The following is a 22,492-nucleotide window of genomic DNA, read 5'->3' on the forward strand; positions in this document are numbered from 1 at the left end:
AACGTTTAATTTTGCTCTATACTTGAGCATTTTGGATTTCAGATGACATGTTTCATATGAGGCGACAGTACAGAATGCCACCTTTTAATTTAGAATGTTTTCATGCATACTGTATCTGTATCTGAAGAACTGGACCAAAGCGCAGCGTGGTAAGTGTTCATGACTTTTATTGAACTGAACACTGAAACAAAAAAACAAAGTGAATAAACAAAACCGAAACAGTCCTGTCAGGTGCAGAACACTAAACAGAAAACAACTACCCACAAAACACAGGTGGGAAAAGGCTACCTAAGTATGGTTCTCAATCAGAGACAACGATAGACAGCTGTCCCTGATTGAGAACCATACCCGGCCAAAACATAGAAATAGAAAACATAGAAAAATGAACATAGAATGCCCACCCAAATCACACCCTGACCAAACCAAAATAGAAACATAAAAAGCTCTAAGGTCAGCTAGCACGCAAGCTTGTGACTCTACAAACTTGTTGGATGCATTTGCAGTTTTTTGGGGTTGTGTTTCGGATTATGTTATGCCCAATAGTAATGAATGGTAAATAATGTATTTGTCACGATCGTTATGAGACGAATGAGTGGACCAAGGCGCAGCGGGGAAAAAAGACATCTTCTAATGAAGAAAAAAACAAACACTTAAATGAACAAAAACAACTGATCGTGAAGCTAAAATGAACTAAGTGCACACATGCAACATAGAACATAGACAACTACCCACAAAAGCCTACTGCCTATGGCTGCCTTAAATATGGCTCCCAATCAGAGACAATGAATGACAGCTGTCTCTGATTGAGAACCATTCAGGCAATCATAGACATACCTAGACACCTACACAAACCCATCTACTCTACCTAAACCCCCTATACCATACAACCACCCAAGACAAGACAAAAACACACAAACTTCCCCCCTGTCACACATTGACCTAACCAAACTATTACAGAAAACAAAGATAACAAAGGCCAGGGCGTGACAGTATTGTGTCATTTTGGAATCTCTTTTATTGTTAATAATAATATAATATGTTATGGAACTTTTCTACATTCATGTGGAGGCTACCACGATTACAAATAATCAAGAATGAATCGTAGATAATGAGTGAGAAAGTTACACAGGCATAAATATCACACCCTCCCGAAAATGCTAACCTCCCATATTATTGGTAATGGTGAGAGATTAGCATGTCTTTAGGGTATGATCTTCATGCATCTGTAACTTTCTCACTCACTGATCTGATCTGTTTCACCTGTCTTTGTGCTTGTCTCCACCCCCCTCCAGGAGTCGCCCATCATCCCCATTATCCCCTGTATATAACTATGTTTTCTGCTTGTCTGTTGCCAGTTCGTCTTGTTAGTCAAGTTTACCAGCATTTGTCCTGACAGCTCCTGTCTTTTCCCAGCCTCTCTTTTTCTCGCCCTCCTGGTTTTTGACCCTTGCCTGTACTGACCCTGAACCCACCCGCATGACCACTCTGCCTGACCCTGACCCTGAGCCTGCCTGCCGTCCTGTACCTTTGCCTCTGTTGCTGTAATAAACATTGTTACTTCGACACGGTCTGCATCTGGGTCTTACCTTATCCTGATATTATTCACGATTAATTCACGATTATCCGTAATCATGGTAGCATCCACATTAATGTAACATCCCTGACTCTTCCTAAGTTCTTTGTGAATTTTTGTCATGTAAGTAAATCATGCTGCCGTCACTGTCGCCAAGCAGCAGAGGATGTATTCTGATGAGTCTCTGAGGGCGAGGAAATGCAATCTTAAGCCTTTCTACATACAGCCATACACACAACCTTTCAGGTCACTCCGTGGAGAGGGAGGGAAAGTTTGTCAATGTGTCATGCTACAGTATGTCTACGGTATGTCTACATCTGTAATGTATTTACCCACATGAAAAAAGAGCACAGGTTACTATAAAATAGTACTTACTGTAGAATACTATACTATACTCTGTAGTATCCCTTGATCATGTGTAGTACTTACCATAGAATTTCTTAGTATACTGTAGAATATTATACTACACACTGTAGTATCCCCCTCGATAGTGTAGTTCCTACTATACAATTTTGTAGCATACTGTAGAATACTACAATTCTATACTAGCCTCAATCATTTGTAATACTTACTATAACATTTTGTAGTAACTGTAGAACACTATAGTAATGTCCTCAATAACACTACCGTTTTTTAAACTATAGTAATACTACAGTATTTAATTTACATATACCCCACCCATTCCTATCACACATATCCCAGCTCCTGGCTCCATGGCAAACAGGTGCTTTTAAAGGAGCCCCATTCTCCAAAACAATGGAAATGTGCCATGGAAGGCAGGATGCCAGTGACAGACCACAGAGTGAAATAACAATCAAAGGTCTATCAACCTCCATCACCTCATAGAAAATCAAAGAAGAACTACAAAATCAAGAAGTTGCCACACAAATATCAACAGGATCATCAGCAGGAGGACCGAACAACCTACCACCTTTGACAGGGACCATCTAGCCTGGCCTGAAGACTCCACTCACCTGCTACTTAAAAAAAGGGTTCTTCATGGGTTTCTTTCATTACATGGTAGAAAAACCCCACACCCCTGTCCATGTTACACAATGTTTTAACTGCCAGCTTTTCAAACACACTGCACAGAATTGCACTAACCCCACCAAGTGTGTGAGATGTGGAGTAGAACACTCACACAAAATGTGCACCATAGAAAAGCATGATGCCAAATGTGCCAACTATGGGGGGGGGGGGGGGGGGGGGGCACTCTGCTGCCTCCAAGCAGTGCCCTACCTACCTGGCCTTGGTAGGCCCCAATCAGCCTCTCAGTCCAGCCTCAGTCCCAGCCCCAAAACCAGGCCCGACCTGTCTAGAGGGCACTGACCAAATGCATTGACCTCCAAATTGAACTCCTTGGCCTATGCAAGGATAACTCCCTGTACAGCTCAATCTTGAAGTGTCTGGAGAAGCACCTCAATAATTTGCACTTTACTGCCTCAGCGCATGTTTAAAAATATATATTTTAACTGTTCCTAATTGATAATTTTTTTCATGTTTTACACATTAATATCAGGGGACTCTGGGCCAACAGAGAACTTTCAACAGCTTATAAATTGAGAAAGAGTTCCATGCTGCTTCTATTAATTAAATGTTTTTATCAACCAACGGGGACTTCTCTTTACAAGGATATTATATCCTTAGGAGGGACAGGACCCAGAGTCACAGGGGAGGAGTGGCTCTCCTGATTAATGACGCTAGGGGTCAGATTTATTTATATTTTTTAAATAACGTTCCCAAGGTAAACGGACTATTTCTCAGGTCCAGATCGTAGAATATGCATATAATTTACAGATTAGGATAGAAAACACTCCAAAGTTTCCAAAACGGTCAAAATATTGTCTGTTAGTATAACAAAACTGATTCTGCAGGTGAAAACCTGAGAAAATCTAACCTGGAAGTGATTTTTTTATTTTTTTATCTGTGTTTCCTTGCCCGTCTTTCTTCCATTTAAAGGGGTATCAACCAGATTCCTTTTCCAATGGCTTCCTCAGGCTATGACCAGGCTTTAGACATAGTTTCAGGCTTTTATTTTGAAAAATTAGTGAGATTTTTCAAAAGTAGTCAGGTGTCCTTTGATTAGTTCCTGCGCGCGAGAGGGGTAGCTCTCCATTTTCTTTCTCTCTTTTATTGAATAGGTTACGGTCCGGTTGAAATATTATCGATTATGTTTGTTAAAAACAACCTGAGGATTGATTATAAAAAAACGTTTAACATGTTTCTACGAACACTACGGATACTTTTTGGAATTTTCGTCGAACGGAACGAGGCTTTGGTTTTCTGAACATAACGCCCAACCCAAATGGCGTTTTTTTTAATAAAAGTAATATTTATCGAACAAAAATAACATTTATTGTTTAACTGGGAGTCTCGTGAGTGTAAGCATCCGAAGATTATCAAAGGTAAGTGATTCATTTTATTGCTTTTCTGACTTTCGTGACCATGCTAATTTGAGGCTAGCTGTTCTAGCATTGATTGATACACTCACAAAAGCTTGGATTGCTTTCGCTGCAAAGCATATTTTCAAAGTCTGACACGAAAGGTGGATTAACAACAAGCTAAGCTGTGTTTTGGTATATTTCACTTGTGATTGCACGATTATAAATATTTTTAGTAATATTTTTGAATCTGATACGTTTGGGAATTTTCTTCTGCCTTTCAGGACCGGAACGAGGCTGTAGTTTTCTGAACATAACGCGCAACCCAAATGGCGTTTTTGTTTGTTATAAAAGTAGTATTTATCGAACAAAAAGAAAATGTATTGTGTAACTGGGAGTCTCGTGAGTGCAAACATCCGAAGATTATCAAAGGTAAGGGATTAATTTTATTGCTTTTCTGACTTTCGTGAACATGCTAATTTGGGGCTAGCTGTTCTAGCATTGATTGATACACTCACAAAAGCTTGGATTGCTTTCGCTGCAAAGCATATTTTCAAAATCTGACACGATAGGTGGATTAACAACAAGCTAAGCTGTGTTTTGGTATATTTCACTTGTGATTGCATGATTATAAATATTTTTAGTAATATTTTGCACCCTGCAATTCGGTTGTTTAGGAAAATGAGGGAAGGGATCTGTAGCGCAGAGAAGTTTTAAGAGTTTACTCTCCTTCATTGAAACCTCCATCATATTAACCCCAGATCAATTAAAGCTAAACTAATTAATCACAACCAAAGTCAGGTTGAGCAACATCACAAGCCTGACTCTGGCCTCCAACTACTGCACTTCTGGAATCATCCCCTCCCCATCTCTTCCACCACCTGCTCCAGCAAGACAAACTCATCATTATGTGAGATTTCAATGCCAAACACCTGTCTTTCAACAGCAATTCTATCAACACGGCGGGTAAAACACTCCACTCCATCCTGAATCAGAATGATCTTGTCTTATTAAGCAATGACCAGCCCACCTTCTACTCAACATCATATAAATTCACTGACACACTGGACCTCTGTTTCTGCACCCACGAGCTTGCTGCAAAGGTAGCCATGTTCTCGGTATGTGGAGATGTAGGAAGTGACCCCTTACAGATACTCACTTCGCTCTCCTTCCATACCTGGCCTGCAAGAAAAATAAAGAAATATGATTACAAAACAGCAAACTGGCAAAAATATAGAGACATAGTATCCACCAAGAACTCTGACCTACCCCCCCGTGACCCTGAACGGTGGAGCTGTGCCAAATTCTCTTTTCTGCCAGAGAATCTTCTGTCAAATGCCAAAGCCATTCCAAACATCCCAAACCTCTTCCCCCTCACCTCATCCAGTTGAAACGGAAGACACGTAGAGAGTACATGAAGTACAGATCTGAGGAAACAAAAAGAAAAGTGAACCAGCTACAAACCCAAATAAGAACAATAAAGGCTAAAGAAAGAGAAAACTACTAGGATAGATTTTTTTTTGAACTAAACACAGATCCAAACCCCAAAACCTTCTGGCAAAAAGTTGACATGTTAAATGGCAGGGCAAACAGCTCAAAAGTAACAGTGCTGAACACAATGGGCAGATTGTCAAAGAGGACCGTAAAAGGGCTAACATATAGTATTTAAAGACCACCTACAGCAAGTCCATTCCTGTCCTCCAGGCCCCCTGTTCAACCTAGAATGGAAGGTAATTGTTGACCGGCTTTACTTGGGTCATCGTGCTCTAGCGGCTCCTTGTGGCGGGCCGGGTACCTGCAGGCTGACCTCGGTCATCAGGTGAACTGTGTTTCCTCCGCTGGCTTCCGGGTTAAGCGTGCAGGTGTTAAGAAGCGTGGTTTGGTGGTTCAAGTTTCGGATGATGCATGACTCGACCTTTGCACCCCGAGTCCGTTGAGGAGTTGCAGTGATGAGACAAGATTGACATTGGGGAGAAAAAGGGTGCAAAATACATATAAATAAAACAATTTTTAAAATCGCCTCCTTCTTTCCTTAGTCAAATCTCTGACTTGCTCACCCTTTCACACAGGCCATTTCCCCAAACCCTGGAAATCAGCCTTGGTTACCATGATCCCAGAATACAACAAAGACCCCCACCACCAACCAACTAGCATTCTCTGCAGTCTAGGTGAGCTTCTCAAGAGTGTCTTGGCCGACAGGCTTCAGAAACATTTTGATCAGTGGCGGTTGGTGACGTTTAAGATGAGGGAGGATGATACTTTTTTATGGGCGTGGTCTTATTTCTATTACAATATTGGACGACTGTCATTCATATTACATTCACCCAGCTCAATATAACTTCGATAGGTTTAGGCTACTATATGATACTCACATTTTCCTTGTACCCATCCTGGGGTTGCTACAACCTAGCATATGAATGACAGTTTACAACGTAGGTGCACAGGTCAGAGAATTATGAGTATACAAGGTGACAGGCTGTTACGCGGAGTGGAACAGGGGAACCCAAGAGCAGACTCAGACAAGGAGACTGGGATGAAGTAACCAAGGTATGTTTGGAAACACAGGGGGAAGATGGAGTGTAGGCCAGGAGAAGCTCGGGCGGGTTGCAGGAAACCAGGTGCGGCAGCTGAGGCTGGAGCGAGAGGGGCTGGGACAGGGTGAGCAGCTCCAGAGTGGAATCCAAGGGAGCAGTAGAGTGGGGAATCCAGGGCAGAGTAGCAGGATGAGGAGACGTGGAACTGGAGACAGGAACCAGAGTCAGAAAGGGCAGAACTGTAGCGGGGAGGAAAACCGTGTCAGGCAAGGAAAACAGGCACAGCAGGATAACAGGATCTAAATAGTAACAAACGGCTAGAAACATAGACTGACTGAGCAGAGATTACGATCTGGCAGTGTGGAAGTGGCAGGACTGAGTATTTGTAGAGGTCTTGATTATGGAACAGGTTGCAGCTGGTGGAGATCTGCTCTGACTCCAGCACACCTGTCTCCACCCACACACACACAGAGGGAGAGGGAGAGAGAACTGGGGGAGCGGCGGCAGGTCAAGGAGACACAGGATAAGCAGTAGAGGGGGTGGCAGGAGCAGATGTAACACAGACTGTGACACATTAATTACCGCCTTGCACACTCTTGCCTGCATCTAGCTGATCTAGGGAGTAATCATTAGTCTAAAAGTTGCAAATGAGAGATCCTCTTTGACAAATTCAGCCATGTTTATACCTTTTTCATCTCTGGAGAGACCTGAAAACAGCCGTACAGCAACGCTCCCCATCCAACCTGACAGAACTTGGGAGGCTCTGCATAGAAGAATGGGAGAAACTCCCCAAATACAGGTGTGCCAAACTTGTCATACCCAAGAAGACTCAAGGCTGTAATCGCTGCCAAAGGTTCTTCAACAAAGTACAGAGTAAATGGTCTGAATACACTTGTAAATGTGATATTTCAGCTTTAAATTTTTCATGAATGAATTCTAAAAACCTGTTTTTGTTTGGTCTTTATGGGGTATTGTGGGGAGATTGATGAGGTGAAAAAACCATTTCATCAATTTCAGAATGAGGCTGTAACCTACCAAAATGTGGAAAAAGTCAAGGTGTCTGAATACTTTCCAAAGGCACTGTAAATATTGTGATACTACAGTATTTATACCATAGTATACTATAGTACTTTTTAATGTGGGTACTTATTATTATTTATTTTTTTGTCTTTTTTTTAACCTTTACTTTCCCAGTTTTGCTTGTTTGGCAACCTCCATAATGTTTTTTTTTCAGAAGTTGTGCCCCTCTTTGTTTCATTGGCAGTAGGACTGTGGCCTTTGATGAACTGTGAGAACCATGATGGCAGGCCCCTTTGAGAGGCCTGGGGAGTTGGCACAGGGAGAGTCCAAGTAATCAAGCCCTCTCAGGCTAAAGAAGGGAGAAGGGGGAGCCTTTGAAATGTCCTTTGTTCTCCAAAGTCAAATTAAACAGTGAGCAGCATGCCACCAAGCAACTTTCCTAACTAGCTGAGAGCAGCATCACTAGCAATTTGAAGAGAAGCCAATAAACACAGGAGCAGAGAGAGCACTGGGGTGTTGTTGATCGTTTCCCCAAAGGAAGTGGTCTATCATGCTTTTGGTTCATTGGCTGTCCAACCAATTGTATTATGCCCTCAAAGCCCAGGTCTTCTGTGTTGTTGTCTTCTCATTAAATACAAAAGACAAAGGAGTTAATTAAAGATCCCCCAACAAGCTCTGTCATTAAGAGAACAGGAGGTAAGGGATGTGCTTCATGAGAGCCTCACATTGTCAAGTCATATTAATCATGTAGAGACCCTCATTGAGAAAAACAAGCTGGTACTTCTGGTACATTTTAGAACCGATTTCCAACTGAGAAATCCAATCAAAAACACATTCCCTCTTATGCATATCTTTCTTCCTCTATTGTATTGGATAGCAAACTTCCATCGGTAAATGTAATATATTTGTCCAGACTTTGTTTCAGTTTACAGAACTGGGGGAATCCAGAGAGATACACTTCAAGCTGTGTGGGGGTTGAATATAATACAGTCTTGCTAAATCCTATTTGATCCTTTACCATTTGCTTATTTTCAGCAGACAGGGAGGCAGGAGCAAGCAGTAAAACGACAAAGTGCTGATGGGAGATTTCATTGTGTAATATATTTATATATTGCTGACTGGACAGACTTGGGCTCATCGATCAATTAATCATCATTGCATGACAGCCATCAATACTCTACCCAGAGCTCTACCCATATCTAAAGTTAGTTTCCCTAAAAAGGTAATTTTGTTGGTGAGCATCCAGTGTCCTCGTTAATGCCCTAACTGCAATACTTCTGCTTACAGTAGAATCCAGTAGAATTCAAAATAACAAAATTCGTTTTTGCACAAGGACATTGTAAAGGAAAGAGGATAGGGGGAGTATTCTCAGAGGAAGATGACACAGGGTCAATTGTGTGTGCAGCTGAAATGCCAGCCAGCAATGTGACCTCTCCCCATCTGCTTCCTTCCGCCACCTAAGAAAAACACTATAATAAATACTACAGTAATGTCTGCAAAAACACTGCAGGCCGCAAAAGCACTACTTTTTTAAACTATAGTAAATACTACAGTATATAATTTGCATCTGCCCTGCCCATTCCTCTTCCCATGTCTCAATTTGTGTCACCCATAAGTGAAAAACCTACATGCCAAGTATAGATCATATTGTGTTACATACAAGTTATAGAAAAGAGCAGAAGCTATACCTACCTACCTACCTACCTACCTACCTACCTACCTACCTACCTACCTACCTACCTACCTACCCACCCACCGTAGGCCAATATTCTATGGCTGGCTGTTCATATGTACGACGCAAAGCGGTGTGCCTGGATACGGCCCTTAGCCATGGTATATTGGCCGTATACCACAAACCCCCAAGAGGCCTTATTGTTTTTATAAACTGGTTACCAACGTAATTAGAGCTGTACAAATATTGTCATACCCGTGGTATACGGTCTGATATACCACGGCTGTCAGCCAATCAGCATTCAGGACTCTAACCACCCAGTTTATAATATACTATATAGCACAGTTTTCTTTTACTTCAGTATTTATACTATTGTTAACAGTAAATACTACAGTATACTCCAATATACTACAATAAATACTACACTTTAGTCTGCAAAAACACTACAGTATACTATCGTATTTTTTTGTATACTGTGGTATGATTTCCTCCATTTCCTCTCCCCTCCCCATGGGTCTAAGGAACAGATGGAGCACGGTGCTTCCAAAGCCCCATCATTACAGGATGGATTATGTCACTGGCAGGAGCCTTCCATTGTTGTCTATTTGGTGTATCGTTATCTCCAAGGTAACAGGGGTGGCTTCCAAAGCTACATTGTGCCAGGCGTCCCCCTGTTGGAGTGGAAGAGAGGATCCTCGCTCCTTACTCACAGGCTGCTGTCTCCCTCAATCTCCAGCTGAGTTCCACTTCCAACAATGCGTGTTTGTGCTCTTATGATGTGGTAACCACAGGACACTGTTTCCTCATATGGCCATGTTTTTTATTTGGTCTATATTACCTCTGAATTCTAATGTCTTATACACACACACACATACACACACTTTTCTTTAATTAGTCAGTGATTCATTACATGATGTTCTGGCTGTAAGTGGGTTTCTTTGTTTAGTCTCATAGCGCCACTTACTGCAAAAATTGCAGCAGTGCGATAGTGTCTTTGTGCTAGAAGGCCACTAGGTGGCGACAATGTAAAACATTAATCGTAGACTTTCCCTAAGTCTCTCCTTGGACTGGTGTAGTGCCCTTTCTATATTGACATTGGGCGTGTTCAAGTGGATCCCTTTTGTCAAGACGTTGACCAACGTTGGTCACCGCCTTTCAAAGTGTGTTGCATTATGGGTATAAAAATTGTCTGACTTGTGACTACATGTCAACTGTATGGCTTTACAACAACCATGTGATCAAAGGTCATGAACTTTCGACAGCAGTCGACTGAACAGTTGCTCCTCACCAACTGCAACTTAAAGTCGGAACCAAAGTATTGTGGGAGACAACTTTTTTCAGTTATTTTCTAAGCAAAAGGCGCTACAGGCTCCTAAATGATTGATGTCGCCACCAATCATTGGTTATCATCAATGTATGTTTACTGTTTTTCTGTGAATGACTATTTAGAGCTTAAATACATCTTCATCCTTACATTCCTGCAATCTAATTACATAGGCCTACATGTGATCCAAATGTGGGGGCAACATTGTAAAACAGAGTGTGTGTGGGTTGGTTTCTGTATGTTTGGAACTCGGTAGTGAGTGTTGCAACCGAGGACAGACTTTTTTTAAAGCACTACATGCTTCAGCACTTGGCGGTCCCGTTCTGTGAGCTTGTGTGGCCAACCATAGGCGGAAATCCCAGGGGGGACGGGGGAGACACGACCCCCCCATCCTGGGAAAAATATGACTTGTCCCCCCCAATATATCACTGTAAACATAACTATGTAATTTCAATAATATTAATAATACGCAATAAAAGCACTTGTGCTGATTATAGACACTTAATAGCGCGTTTTTAAGTTTCACAAGATTGCGACCCCCCCGCCCTTTGCCTCACGATGGTTTGATCCACTGCCAGTTCTTTAGCTGGCAAGGTAATAGAGGGTTCGTATCTACTGTCCGAAAGGCACTCGATGTACGTAACTGACGTGAGGTAATTCAGTCAATTGCGCCATAGCAATGTATATATTTTTCTAATGTTGCAGGGTTCACACACTAGCTGAATTTGCAGAGCTAACGCGCAAACTAAAGCAAACATTAACTATCAAGCTAGCTAGTACCTATTCCATTTATGTGGCGTCGTCAAAGATGGAATATTTGCTATCGTCAGTTTATTCCAAGATTAGCATGCAGCTGTAGTGCTTCAAAGTCCCTGTGATAAGGTTAGCGATAAACTGAAGTCCAAACTGAACAGAACTACACTCTCTTATACCATTGTCTTAAATATATTTAATGGTCTCGTTGCAAAAGCTAAATTGTCGCTAGTGATTTTTTATTTTTTTTCACCTTTATTTAACCAGGTAGCAAAGATTATAGCAAACACCACAGAAACGGAATTGGTGCTCGCTAGCTTTGCAAATTCAGCTATTGTTGGAAGCTAGCCAATATGAAACAAACTATGTTAAAATTACAAAAGGTTGCAGCATGTGTTGTGTAAATGTGTGTGTGTGCAGCTAGACCGGCCAGCCAGCCAGTCAGGTAGAAAAATGTCAGAAAAAAAGTAAAAAGACGGACATCAGAGTATTTTTCAGTACACCAAAACGCAAAGTAAGAACTCTAGTAGCCTAATATCTCAAAGACGAGTTGATAAAATGTTCATAAGAAATAAGTGAAATGCTAATGGAAATGTTTCACAATGATGTCATTAGGCAGAGCAGGCAACAGATGGCACACAGACAGCTGAGTTGGGGACAGATATGCAGGGACAGACTGGCAGAGACAGGGAGTCTCAGGTAAGTTTGTTGAGTCTTTGTTTGGCAACATTATGAAAGGTTCTCAATTTTTTTGATTTGTAAAATAGGGACATAATTGGAAAATGCCATGGATACCCCCACTCTCAACTTAAACTGGTGACTAAACTAAGATTTGTTAAAGGCAATGGTATTGCTGTTGTGATTAATTGTGTAGTTTTGGGTACCGGTAGTTAGGAGTACAGCAAACACCTTATTTCTTTTCTAGGAGTCAGACTGTGAGTCAGTGAGGGTGGTGAAAGGGAAAGAGCCAAGGAGAGAGACTTCAGAGGACAGTGTCACAGCCACGGCAGGACCAGGTGTCACCCTTGTTGCCAGCAGCACCAGTATAGGGGACAGTGGCACAGCATCGTCCAGTTACCTCAGTGATGGCACAAAACCATATCAGCCACACCCACAATTTATAGAACCGCAAACTCTTGCCAACAGAATGTTGACGTTTCAAGAGAGATGGTTTCGCGATTTCCCCTGGCTACATTATAATCCATCAATAAAAGGAGTGTTGTGTTTTCACTGTAGCCAAGGGTTTTCAAGCCAGCCATCTTTTGGCCAAAGAGCAGATGCTGCCTTCATTAGTGCAGGATTTAGGAACTGGAGAAAAGCCATTGAAAAATTCACAGCACATCAAAACTGCCAAACCCACCGCCACTTTGTAACTGTAACAGCACACCAGCTAAATCCAATCAGTGTCCAGTTATCCAGCGCGTGGGGTAAACAGCAGGAGGACGCAAGGCATTGCTTGATGAAAATTGTTAGTTCGGTGCGGCATGTAGTAAGACAGGGACAAGCCTTTAGAGGCCACACGGATGACAGTGGGAATTTATACCAGCTTTTGAAACTCAGGGCAGAAGAGGATGATCCCATTTTACTGAAGTGGTTAACAGAGCGTACCACAATGTACACAGGCCCCAAAGCACAGAATGAAATTCTGAACATGGCCAATACAGTCATTCGAGGCATTGCAGCTGAGATTAGGTCTCTTCCGATTGTACAATTTTCATTAATTGTTGATGGTACTCAAGATGTCTCTGGTGCTGAACAGGAGAGTGTCTGTCTGCGTTATGTTGACCATGACCTTGTCCCTCACGAGGACTCGCCTGTTGTCTCCGACACCCTGTCTCTGGTATGCAGGCTGCAGTCGAGTGTGTGCGGTCATCTCTTAGGGGAAAGATAAATGACGAAAGCTACCTTGCACTGTATGAGAAAGCAACAACTTTGATTGACTCTATTGAATCCATTGAATCCATTGAGACACACTCAAGACGATTTGCTGGCAAAGCAGCGGATCACTATAGGGCAGAATTTTTTAAAGTGTTGGATGGTGTGGAGGTTCAGTTTGGCGATCGTTTTGACCAGGACAGTCTAAACGTCCTGCAAAAGTTGGAAAGAGCGCTTCTCACGTGCGAGTTGGATGAGTCTCTAGATCAGTACCCTGAGCTGAACATAGATTCTCTTTCAGTGCAGATCCCTCTCTTTCACAACAAATACCCCTGTAGCAGCAGTTGAGAGGCAGCAGAGGTCCTCAGGAGGCTTTCAGTGGAGGTGCGGGGGTTGTTTGACCAAGTTGAGGTGCTGATCAGAATTTTGTTTGTGGTGCCAGTGTGTTCATGTGAGGCTGAGAGGAGTTTCAGTGCACTCCGCAGGTTAAAGACTTGGCTACGGGCCAGCATGGGCCAAGAGAGACTGAACGGCGTAGTTGTCTGTAATGTACATAAAGACAGGCTGGACAGTCTCAAGAGGGAAAATATCTGCCAGCAATTTGTTGGATCCATTGAAACCCGCAAACATATGTTCGGTTCTTTTGTTCAGTAGTGTGTATAGCAGTGGTTCTCAACCTTTTTTGGGTACTGGAACCCCTGCATATTTTGAGGCAAGGCAGGCAAGGTTTTGAGCGGTCCTCAGAGACCTCCACCCCCTCTATATTATATGTAAAGTTACTAGAAACCTTGTGGTACTGAAAACATTCATTACACTTTATTTTATTTCACGGACACCTTGCAATTAGTCCATGGACCCCTGTTTGAGAACCCCTGGTGTAATTGATATTTGTTATTTTGTTTAGTAGTTTTCAGTTTTTAGTACATGACAGTACACTTACAAATTATTATTATTATTTCATGTTATTTTATTTAAAATTGCATACTTTGTGTGACAAACTTGTCCATAGCTGCTGTTTGAAGAGTTGAGACACTGACTGAAGGATATTTTGTTTGATTTATTTGGGTTTTTCATTGAAGTAGTTATTTTGCTTTTAGAACTGTACTTATTTTAAGCTTTTTGTTCTTGTAAAGATATTGTAGTAGACTCAGGCCAGGTGCACATATTTAATGACTATATAAATGTATCACAAAGTCAAATTAAAAGGTCAATTCAATACGGAGACCAACTTTGTGATGGTTCTCAATGGAGATTCTTTACGATGAGATCACACCATGTTCATTGTATTTATGAAAACTACACCCATACAGTGTACAGTACCATTGCCGCCTAATGGCCTTTCTTGATATTGCTGGTTGTAAGTACGAATACCTGCATACATACTGGACTGATAAGGAACACTGCTATAACTATTATTAGTAGTAGTATTATAATGATTTAAACAAGTTGGGACAACCCTTCAGTTAACTACTGTACCTAACAATTATCCAGTAGTAGTGATTATGGTCCCTCAATATACATTTAACATATTACAACGTAGGCTATGTGTTACAGCACTACTTTTGTTGTCCCCCTCAGGAATTGCTCCTGAGAAAATTTCATGTATTTGTCCCCTCCAAGGTTGATATCAGATTTTCGCCCCTGTGGCCAACCACTTTCCGATTGAGCCATTGACGCTCCTAGACGTTTCCACTTCACAATAACAGCATTTACAGTTGACCGGGGCAGCTCTAGCAGGGCAGAAGGCTGACGAAATGACTTGTTGGAAAGGTGGCATCCCATGACGGTGTCAGGTTGAAAGTCACAGCTCTTCAGTAAGGCCATTCTACTGCCAATGTTTGTCTATGGAGATTGCATAGCGGAGTGCTCCAATAATTTGAAGGGCTGTCCACATACTTTGTATATATAGTGTATCTGTTTTTTTTGCATTGTATGCGTCTCAATCCTCCGCTTCCGTCTATGTCGCACTTCCGCATCTGCGGTGAATGGTGACAGAGCTAGAGCCGTGTTTGTCAGACCATCCCTTAAAATAGCGTCCGAACGGTTTTTCAAACCCCTCTATGGAAAGACGAGACTCTCACGAACATGATGCTGTTCTCCGTTTTTCTCTACGACCCCTACAAGCGTCTTTGAACCCTTGCCAACGTCCGAACAGTTTGGGCAACACACTAATATGTGAAAAGGTGAGACTCACAAGAATATGTACGGCGATTGTTTTGCTCAAGGACGCCCACAAGCCTCACAAGACTTGTCTGAGTTCCCCCGCTACCATGTATGGACATCTGCATGTAGACTGTTTAGTGACAAAAATAAGGGACGTGTAAAATAAAAAATCCAGATCTATCTTACATCTCTCAGATATAGGACAGACACTTCGTAACAATGTGCTTGTATGGGCTAATAGTAGTAAGCTCAAATACAATGTTTAATGAAATGATTTTAGTATATATTTTTTGATACTTCAAGAGGTCTTAAACTCCAAAATAAAATAGCATAATGACCCTTGGTAATACACCTTCTTAAAACAATTCCGTATAGCTTAGTAGAACCCCCCATAACTTATGGTTTAATAATGGGTTTAAAAGGGGCGTGTGTATGTGTGTGTCTCAGTCACCAGATATCAACCGAATTGAACGCTTACAGGAGATTCTGGAGCGGCACCTAAGACGCAGTTTTCCACCACCATCAACAACACACCAAATTATGCAATGTCTCGTGGAATAATGGTGTCGCATCCCTCTAATAGAGTTCCAGACGCTTGTAGAATCAATGCCAAGGCGCATTGAAGCTGTTCTGGAGGGTCATGGAAGACACTATGTTGATGTTTCCTTTATTTTGGCAGTTACCTGAAGTTCCTCATTCAGGCTGTCTAAACTATTTTCTGCCAGCTGGTGGCAGCACAGTATCATCACTAGACATCACATAGACATTCTGGATGAAATAGAGAGGATCCAAAATAGGCTCACTTCTAAAGCTGGTGAACTGCCCCACTATACAAGTTTCTTACACGTCTTTCTCTTTGAAGATTTGCACCACTGCTTGCTAAAAGAAGCAGAGCGATGCTGGAGTGGATGCTATTAAGGATTACAAAACGTCTATGTGGGATTGAAAAAACGTTTACTCTGTAACTATCTCCTCTAGCCAAGATAAATCCTCCAACGCCAATACCTTGACTGGTTGTTATTTTTATTTTTTTATTGTTCTGATTACCTTTGTATCTTATAAAACATCAGTCCCCTTTTCATCTGTCTTGTTGGTTTCAGTATTCTCCAGAGAATGTCCAGAGGCCAGGATGTCACATAGACCCCAGTGAGGTGATTCTTCCTGGATGCTCCTGCTACACCCACTCCTGCCTGAGAGAGAGCTCCTCCAGCCTGCAGACTTTCGGACAGACATATGACAGGCTGTCACCAGGACCAGAGGAGATACAGTCAATTGTTACTGCAGGCCTGTGCTTGAGTGTAACGCCTTGTGTAGCTGTAGTGTGGTCTGCAGGTAACCGGGTGGTCCAGAGAGGCCTGGGGCTCAGGTTGTGTGTCTACCCCACAGAGGACAGGGGCTTGCGGGTGCGAGCTCTGGAGCCCATTTTTTGTGGGACCTTTGTGTGTGAGTATGCTGGGAAAGTGCTCGGCTTTGAGGAGGCCAGGCGTAGAAAGCTTGCACAGGGGCCTGAGGACAACAACTACATCATTGCTGTGCGGGAGTATGCTAGACAGGGCCCAGTCAATGAGACCTTTGTGGACCCTATTGTGGTTGGGAATGTGGGGCCATTTCTGAACCACTCCTTCCAGCCCAACCTGTTCATGGTGCCTGTCCAGGTGCACTCCCTGGTGCCCAGGCTGGCACTGTTCATGGTGCCTGTCCAGGTGCACTCCCTGGTGCCCAGGCTGGCCCTGTTCACTGGCAGGGACATCACCCCTCAAGAGCTCACATTTGACTGTTCAGCGAGCTATAACAATACACACTCTATGGGTTGGTTCAGAGTGACCCTGGGACAGAAGCCAATGGGACAGATACCCTCCAGAGGAAACCATACCGCTGTGGTGCCCAGAACTGTGCCCAATTCCTGCCACTGGACATATCTGTTGTCAACAATTAGATAGAGGAATGTGGTTATTTGTTTCATATCTGTAAGTTGATGTTTTGTAACTTGAAGTGATCATGTTGTACTGGAAAGGAGAGACATTTTGCACTGAACCCTTGCTTTTTTTGTTTTGGTCGAATCCAACTCTCCAGTTCTAATGTACGTGTTATTTTATTAAATGTAAATTCTGCACCCAGTGTGTCAGTTCTGTGCTAACAGCATCGTCCATCATTGTAGATAAAGATGGTTCTGTATGACACATCAGTTGCTCCACCTACACAGTCTGCTGATGTAGTCATCCTGTCCGTACCAGTGTGCCATCCATCTGGATTAAAGGGGCAATCCGGGATTGCTCAATTTTGGACTCATGTAACCATTGATTCTTGAATAATATAACTGATGGGGTACGACAGCTTCAACTGTCATACCCTATCAGAACCCAAAATATAAGCTTGTTATACTGTAATTCTAAACATGCACTGCTTCAAAACATCGTTAAAATCTCATCGATGGTCAGTCCTTGCAACCATAGCTCTGTCTATGAATTTGAGAGTGGTAACATTTCTCCAGCTGTTAACCAGAACAAGTGTCACAGTGACCGCTTTGTTGTTTTTCTAAGTCCTGGATTGACCCTTCTATGATGATGACCCCCCCCACTGTTCTCTCACGATTGCCAATTATCTCACTGTCCCCAACTCCTTTCTGTTAGATGGCATCGCTGGTCTGATATAGAGATACAGCATTTCTGTCAAAAAGTATAAACTCCATCTGTGTTCAGCAGACCAACTAAAAGCTCTCGCTGTCAGAGAGTACTTGTGCTATGTGGGGCACGTCCCACCAGACCTAGCTATCGAAACACTTCAGTCCCCAAGTCTCATCGTGCCCTGCCTGGACTGTAAAGCCCTCGCCCGACAGCAGATGAATCTACCAGATCTTTATGCCAACTGTCTGATATAGACTACAGTAAAAGACGGGTATGGCTTTCTAGTGGTATGTATTATACTAGGGTTTCCCAAACTCATTATTCTTGCCCTAGCACTACACAGCTGATTCAAATAATCAAAGCTTGATGATTAGTTGGTCATTTGAATCAGCTGTGTAGTGTTGGGGGGTGGGGGGACGTGCACCCAGGGGTGGCCCAGGACCGAGTTTGGGAAACCCTGTATTATACAAATCATGTGTGCTCCTAGATTGGCTTTAAATGTTGTATGCAAAGGTATTTCTGTGTCAATAGAGATGATCCCCACATCCATTTAACCTTCAAAGATACAGAGCATAGAAGTCATGGGTATCTTGTCTTCATCCCTCAACTTTACAATTCTCTATGTATTTCTGTATTCTTTCAACACAGTGCCCCCCTTGAAGGTATCTTCAGCTTTTCATTGGTGCCAAATCTCCAGAGGTGTGAGACATTAAGAAGGGCCGGAGGGTATTTCAATATAGTAACGGGTCTTATTCCCCTGCCACGAGAGGGGCCACTGTGTCCCACTTTACTGTGACCATTCTTAAATGAGGCCTCTCTCCTCTCAAATGTCCCCACTTCCAGTCTAGACCCGCTTTCATACCAGCTGCTTATTAATATCCACATCTGGGTTAATTAGTACAGATACCATGGCGTGTTCAGTCCAGAAATGAGACCAGCGCTCCAGTCACGTTGTGGGGCTGGGTGGGGGTTCGAGCAGCGCGGCTCAACCACTAGGTGCACTCATTTTACTTCACCCAGGTTAAAGCATGGGCGGAACTGGCACATTCTAGACCATCTTATTGGTCCTAAAATGACATCTCTGCCCAGCCGGGGCACCAGCCAGGCAGGCTTAAAGAACGCACCCATCCTCTCTAGCATGTTGGGGAGATGGTAGGCTTCAGTCAGTGTCAGAGTGAGAGATGAACTATAAAGGATGTTATGCATCAACCTACATTTTCTCAGTCTATAATGAGGGTTCCCTTTGCTCTGTATGTTAAGTTTGTTACGTTTGGTTCTGGTTGACCATGGGAACGCTTCTTCTGCCATCCCACTCCTATCAGAGGTGGCACAGTATATCAAACACCTGTGACCACTGAGATTTGTCTTTAATCAAGGTAGGGGTCAGGTTGGTCTGTGACGGCAGTGAACAGCAATTTTTTCATGAGGAAGCATTATTCTTTCACCTGAGTAATTCTGTGTCCGAGCGTTCCAGAACATGTCGAAGCAGAGACCTAATCCTGTTTGTAATAGTTGATTTATGTCATTTTGTGAGTAAGCAAGCGACCCCTTAAATCCCTATGGCAACAGGATGTGTGTACAGTAGGCGATTGGACAGCAGGGTTGTGTGCATGGTGCAGGACAGACAGTCTTCCACACACACTGTTCAGGACTGGAGCTGGAACTGAGTGCCTCATTCCCAGAACAGTCACCTAGCAACCAGCACTTAACCACAGGAGGTGAACTTCCTCATGGTGATTGCAGTGGGCAGCTGCTACAGCAGAGCCTTGGTCACAGTCACACCAGTCGCAACACTTAAGACGGAATAACATTGATTGTAGACTACAGTATGTTATGCTGTCCTTCTATGCTACGACTACAACATGAGTAATACCTGTACCATTTGTTTTTGACCTCAAGAAAAATGTCTATGATTTGCTCAAAATGTCTTCTAAAATGAGCGTGTCATAGCCTTGAACTTTTTCTTGTCCTAGATACATATATAGTGTTCTATACTGGATATTTATTGATCTAGTTCATCGTGAATCATTTTGAGAGTTTAGGTCTTTAATACTTCAAATGAGAAAGATGATAAAAATAATAACTTGACTGGCCATAGTAAGCTCCATACGTATAATCAGAAGTACATTGGCGCCAGTGTGGTGGTACTTTCTTTTGTGTGTGTCCACTGACACAATCTATCGCCCTGCAGCTCTAAGCTACAACTTAACAGTGCCTGTTCCACTCATTCTAGGTTAATAAAAGGCTGCTATGATAGAGACATGATAGAGACAACAAGTAGTGGGGGTATAGAGTCTATTTCAGAATGGTCAGTCAGAAATATGGTCGGGCAGCCTGTCATTACCGAAGTGGAGCACCTCTCTAATGGAGAAACAGATGTCATTGCCACCGAACTCGGGGCCCCAAAAAAAGATAAAGTCAACACGGATAAAAGAGCTCTGTTGGGGCCATATCTAATTTCAAGAAAATTGTTCCAATATGGCTTTTTCAGGGCTTTGGAGTTGTTTTTTAGCTATTTCTATATAGAAATTTGACAATAATCGCTGCACTGCTTTCACGGAGTTGGGGATGGGTCATGACCTGATTGCTCTGACACGTTGCTCCTCCATCTCCACTCCCTCTATGGATATAAGGTAGTCCGAAAAGGACATGGACCGCTGGAAAAACATAGCATATAGATCATGCGCCAACAGTCTTCCCAGCACAGACCTGACTAATGAGACATGCTGGGCGCGGTCAGCAGAATAGACCAAAATGTCATCTATATAAACCACTACGCCCCGTCCTAGCATGTCCCGAAACACTTAGTTAATAAAGGCCTGTTAGACGGAAGGAGCATTACACAGGCCAAAGCGCATGATGAAATACACGTAATGACCCGTGGTCGTGGAAAAAGCCAATTTCCATTTGTCACCTGCACGAATTCGCACCAGATTGTATGTGCTCCTCAAGTCCAGTTTTGTGAAGTACTGTGCCCTGTGCATTTGTTCGATGATGGTTGGGATGAGGGGTAAAGGATAGCTGAACTTAACGGTGGCTTTATTCAGAGTTCGATAATCAATGCAGGAGCGCAGTCCCCCATCTTTTTTCTTCACAAAAAAAAGCTTGAGGAGGCTGGTGACGTAGAGGGGCAGATAAAACCCTGCTGGAGGCTCTCCTGTACGTAGGTCTCCATTGGACTCGGTCTCCATTTAGGTGAGGGAATAGACTTATCCTCTTGGGAGGGCTGCGTGCAGATCCTAGTACTCCTCCGGTAAATCCACTTGAGGGGTGTGGTTCGGACTTTCCACCATAGGGGTGTTGACAGACACTGCGAGACACCTACCCTGACACTCCTGTGACCAACCCAGCAGTCTCCTCTCAGACCACAAAAAAACAGGGTTATGCCAGCTCAACCAGGGGAGACCTAAAACAACAGGGTGCGTGGGGGTGTCTATAATCAAAAAGGTGATCTGTTCTAAATGAGTGTCATGGAACAGCAGAGAAACGGGAACCGTGATGTGACGTATGAGCCCTGTCCTTATTGGACGATTGTCCAGGACTCGGAACCGGAATGGGCGACTGTAGGGGAACCAAAGGGATGCATAATGCAGTGGCCAGTGCGCTATCTAACAGAGTCCCGGCAGCTCCGGAATCAATCAGAGCTAACGGGAGTGAGGGGCTAGGGTATTCAGGGAATTTGATGAGAAAACACACTGGTTGAGTTGACAGAAAAGGAGGGGAGATCTTGCATCCTGCCTGGGTTGGATCAGGGGAATTCCCTGGCTTGTCACCTCCTCGCCTATTTGTGGATAGAGCGCAGGTCGGGGGAAAATGACCCCTTCTACACCTTAGGAGCAGAGGCCCAGATTCCTCCTTCTCCTACGCTCTGCCTCGGGCAAACGTGCAGAGCCCACCTCCATTGGCTCTGGCCACGGAGCAGGTGTAACCATGGGCTCCGGATGCCACGCAGGTCTTCATCGGGACAGCAGTAGGTTGTCCAACCGGATCGCCATGCTGATGAGCTGGTCGAGTGACAGGTTGTCATCACGGCAGGCTAACTCCATTTATACCTCCTCCCGCAGTCCGCAACGGAACACGGTGACCAGAGCTGACTCGTTCCATCCGGTGGAGGCGCGATGGTCCGGAACTCCAGGGCGAACTCCGAGGCTGTCCTAGATCCCTGGCGTAGTTGGAATTGGCGCTCACCCCCCTCTCGGCCCTCTACAGGATGATCCAACACCGAGCGGAAGAGGAGGGGGAAGCGCTCGTAGGACTTGACCTCGGGTCCACCAGTTTACCAGACTGCGGCACCCCCTGACCGTCCGGTCAGTGCCGAGATGACGGTGGCAACCCTGTCTCTCCGGAAGACAGCCTCGGCGTAGCGAGCGAGGTACAGGTCGCATTGCAGAAAGAATCACTTGCATCTTGCTGGCGCGCAGTCAAAGCGCTCCGGGAGGGACAGTGGTATTCCGTGGACCGGCTCAGATGGGATGGAGGCAGGTAATGGTGGTGTGGGGGCTGGAGCCGGAACCGGTCTTGGAGACTGGAGGGACTGTACATTTCCCTCCCAACGCGGGATGGTCGCCTGCAC

The 22,492-nt window shown here is 43.7% G+C and overlaps 1 protein-coding gene and 1 pseudogene across 1 annotated transcript; both read left to right on the top strand.

The window, feature by feature from the left end:
* The first annotated feature begins 11,053 nt into the window (after positions 1-11,053).
* On the top strand, positions 11,054-14,873 carry LOC129815024 (zinc finger MYM-type protein 1-like). Its single transcript, XM_055868290.1, has 3 exons — positions 11,054-11,157; positions 11,873-11,956; positions 12,183-14,873. The coding sequence occupies exons 2-3, from the start codon at positions 11,921-11,923 to the stop codon at positions 13,146-13,148; spliced, it is 1,002 nt and encodes a 333-aa protein (XP_055724265.1). The 5' UTR covers positions 11,054-11,157; positions 11,873-11,920; the 3' UTR covers positions 13,149-14,873.
* Positions 14,874-15,332: 459 nt separating this feature from the next.
* LOC129815867 (histone-lysine N-methyltransferase SETMAR-like) lies at positions 15,333-17,406 on the top strand (annotated as a pseudogene).
* The last annotated feature ends 5,086 nt before the right edge of the window (positions 17,407-22,492 follow it).

Source organism: Salvelinus fontinalis, chromosome 18 (genome assembly GCF_029448725.1).
Source record: "Salvelinus fontinalis isolate EN_2023a chromosome 18, ASM2944872v1, whole genome shotgun sequence".
Taxonomy (NCBI): Eukaryota; Metazoa; Chordata; class Actinopteri; order Salmoniformes; family Salmonidae; genus Salvelinus; species Salvelinus fontinalis.

Coding starts and splice junctions, on each gene's coding strand:
- LOC129815024 (XM_055868290.1), top strand. CDS start 11,921: ATGCAGGGACAGACTGGCAGAGACAGGGAGTCTCAG. Junction 11,957..12,182: donor GCAGAGACAGGGAGTCTCAG/GTAAGTTTGTTG, acceptor TTTCTTTTCTAG/GAGTCAGACTGTGAGTCAGT.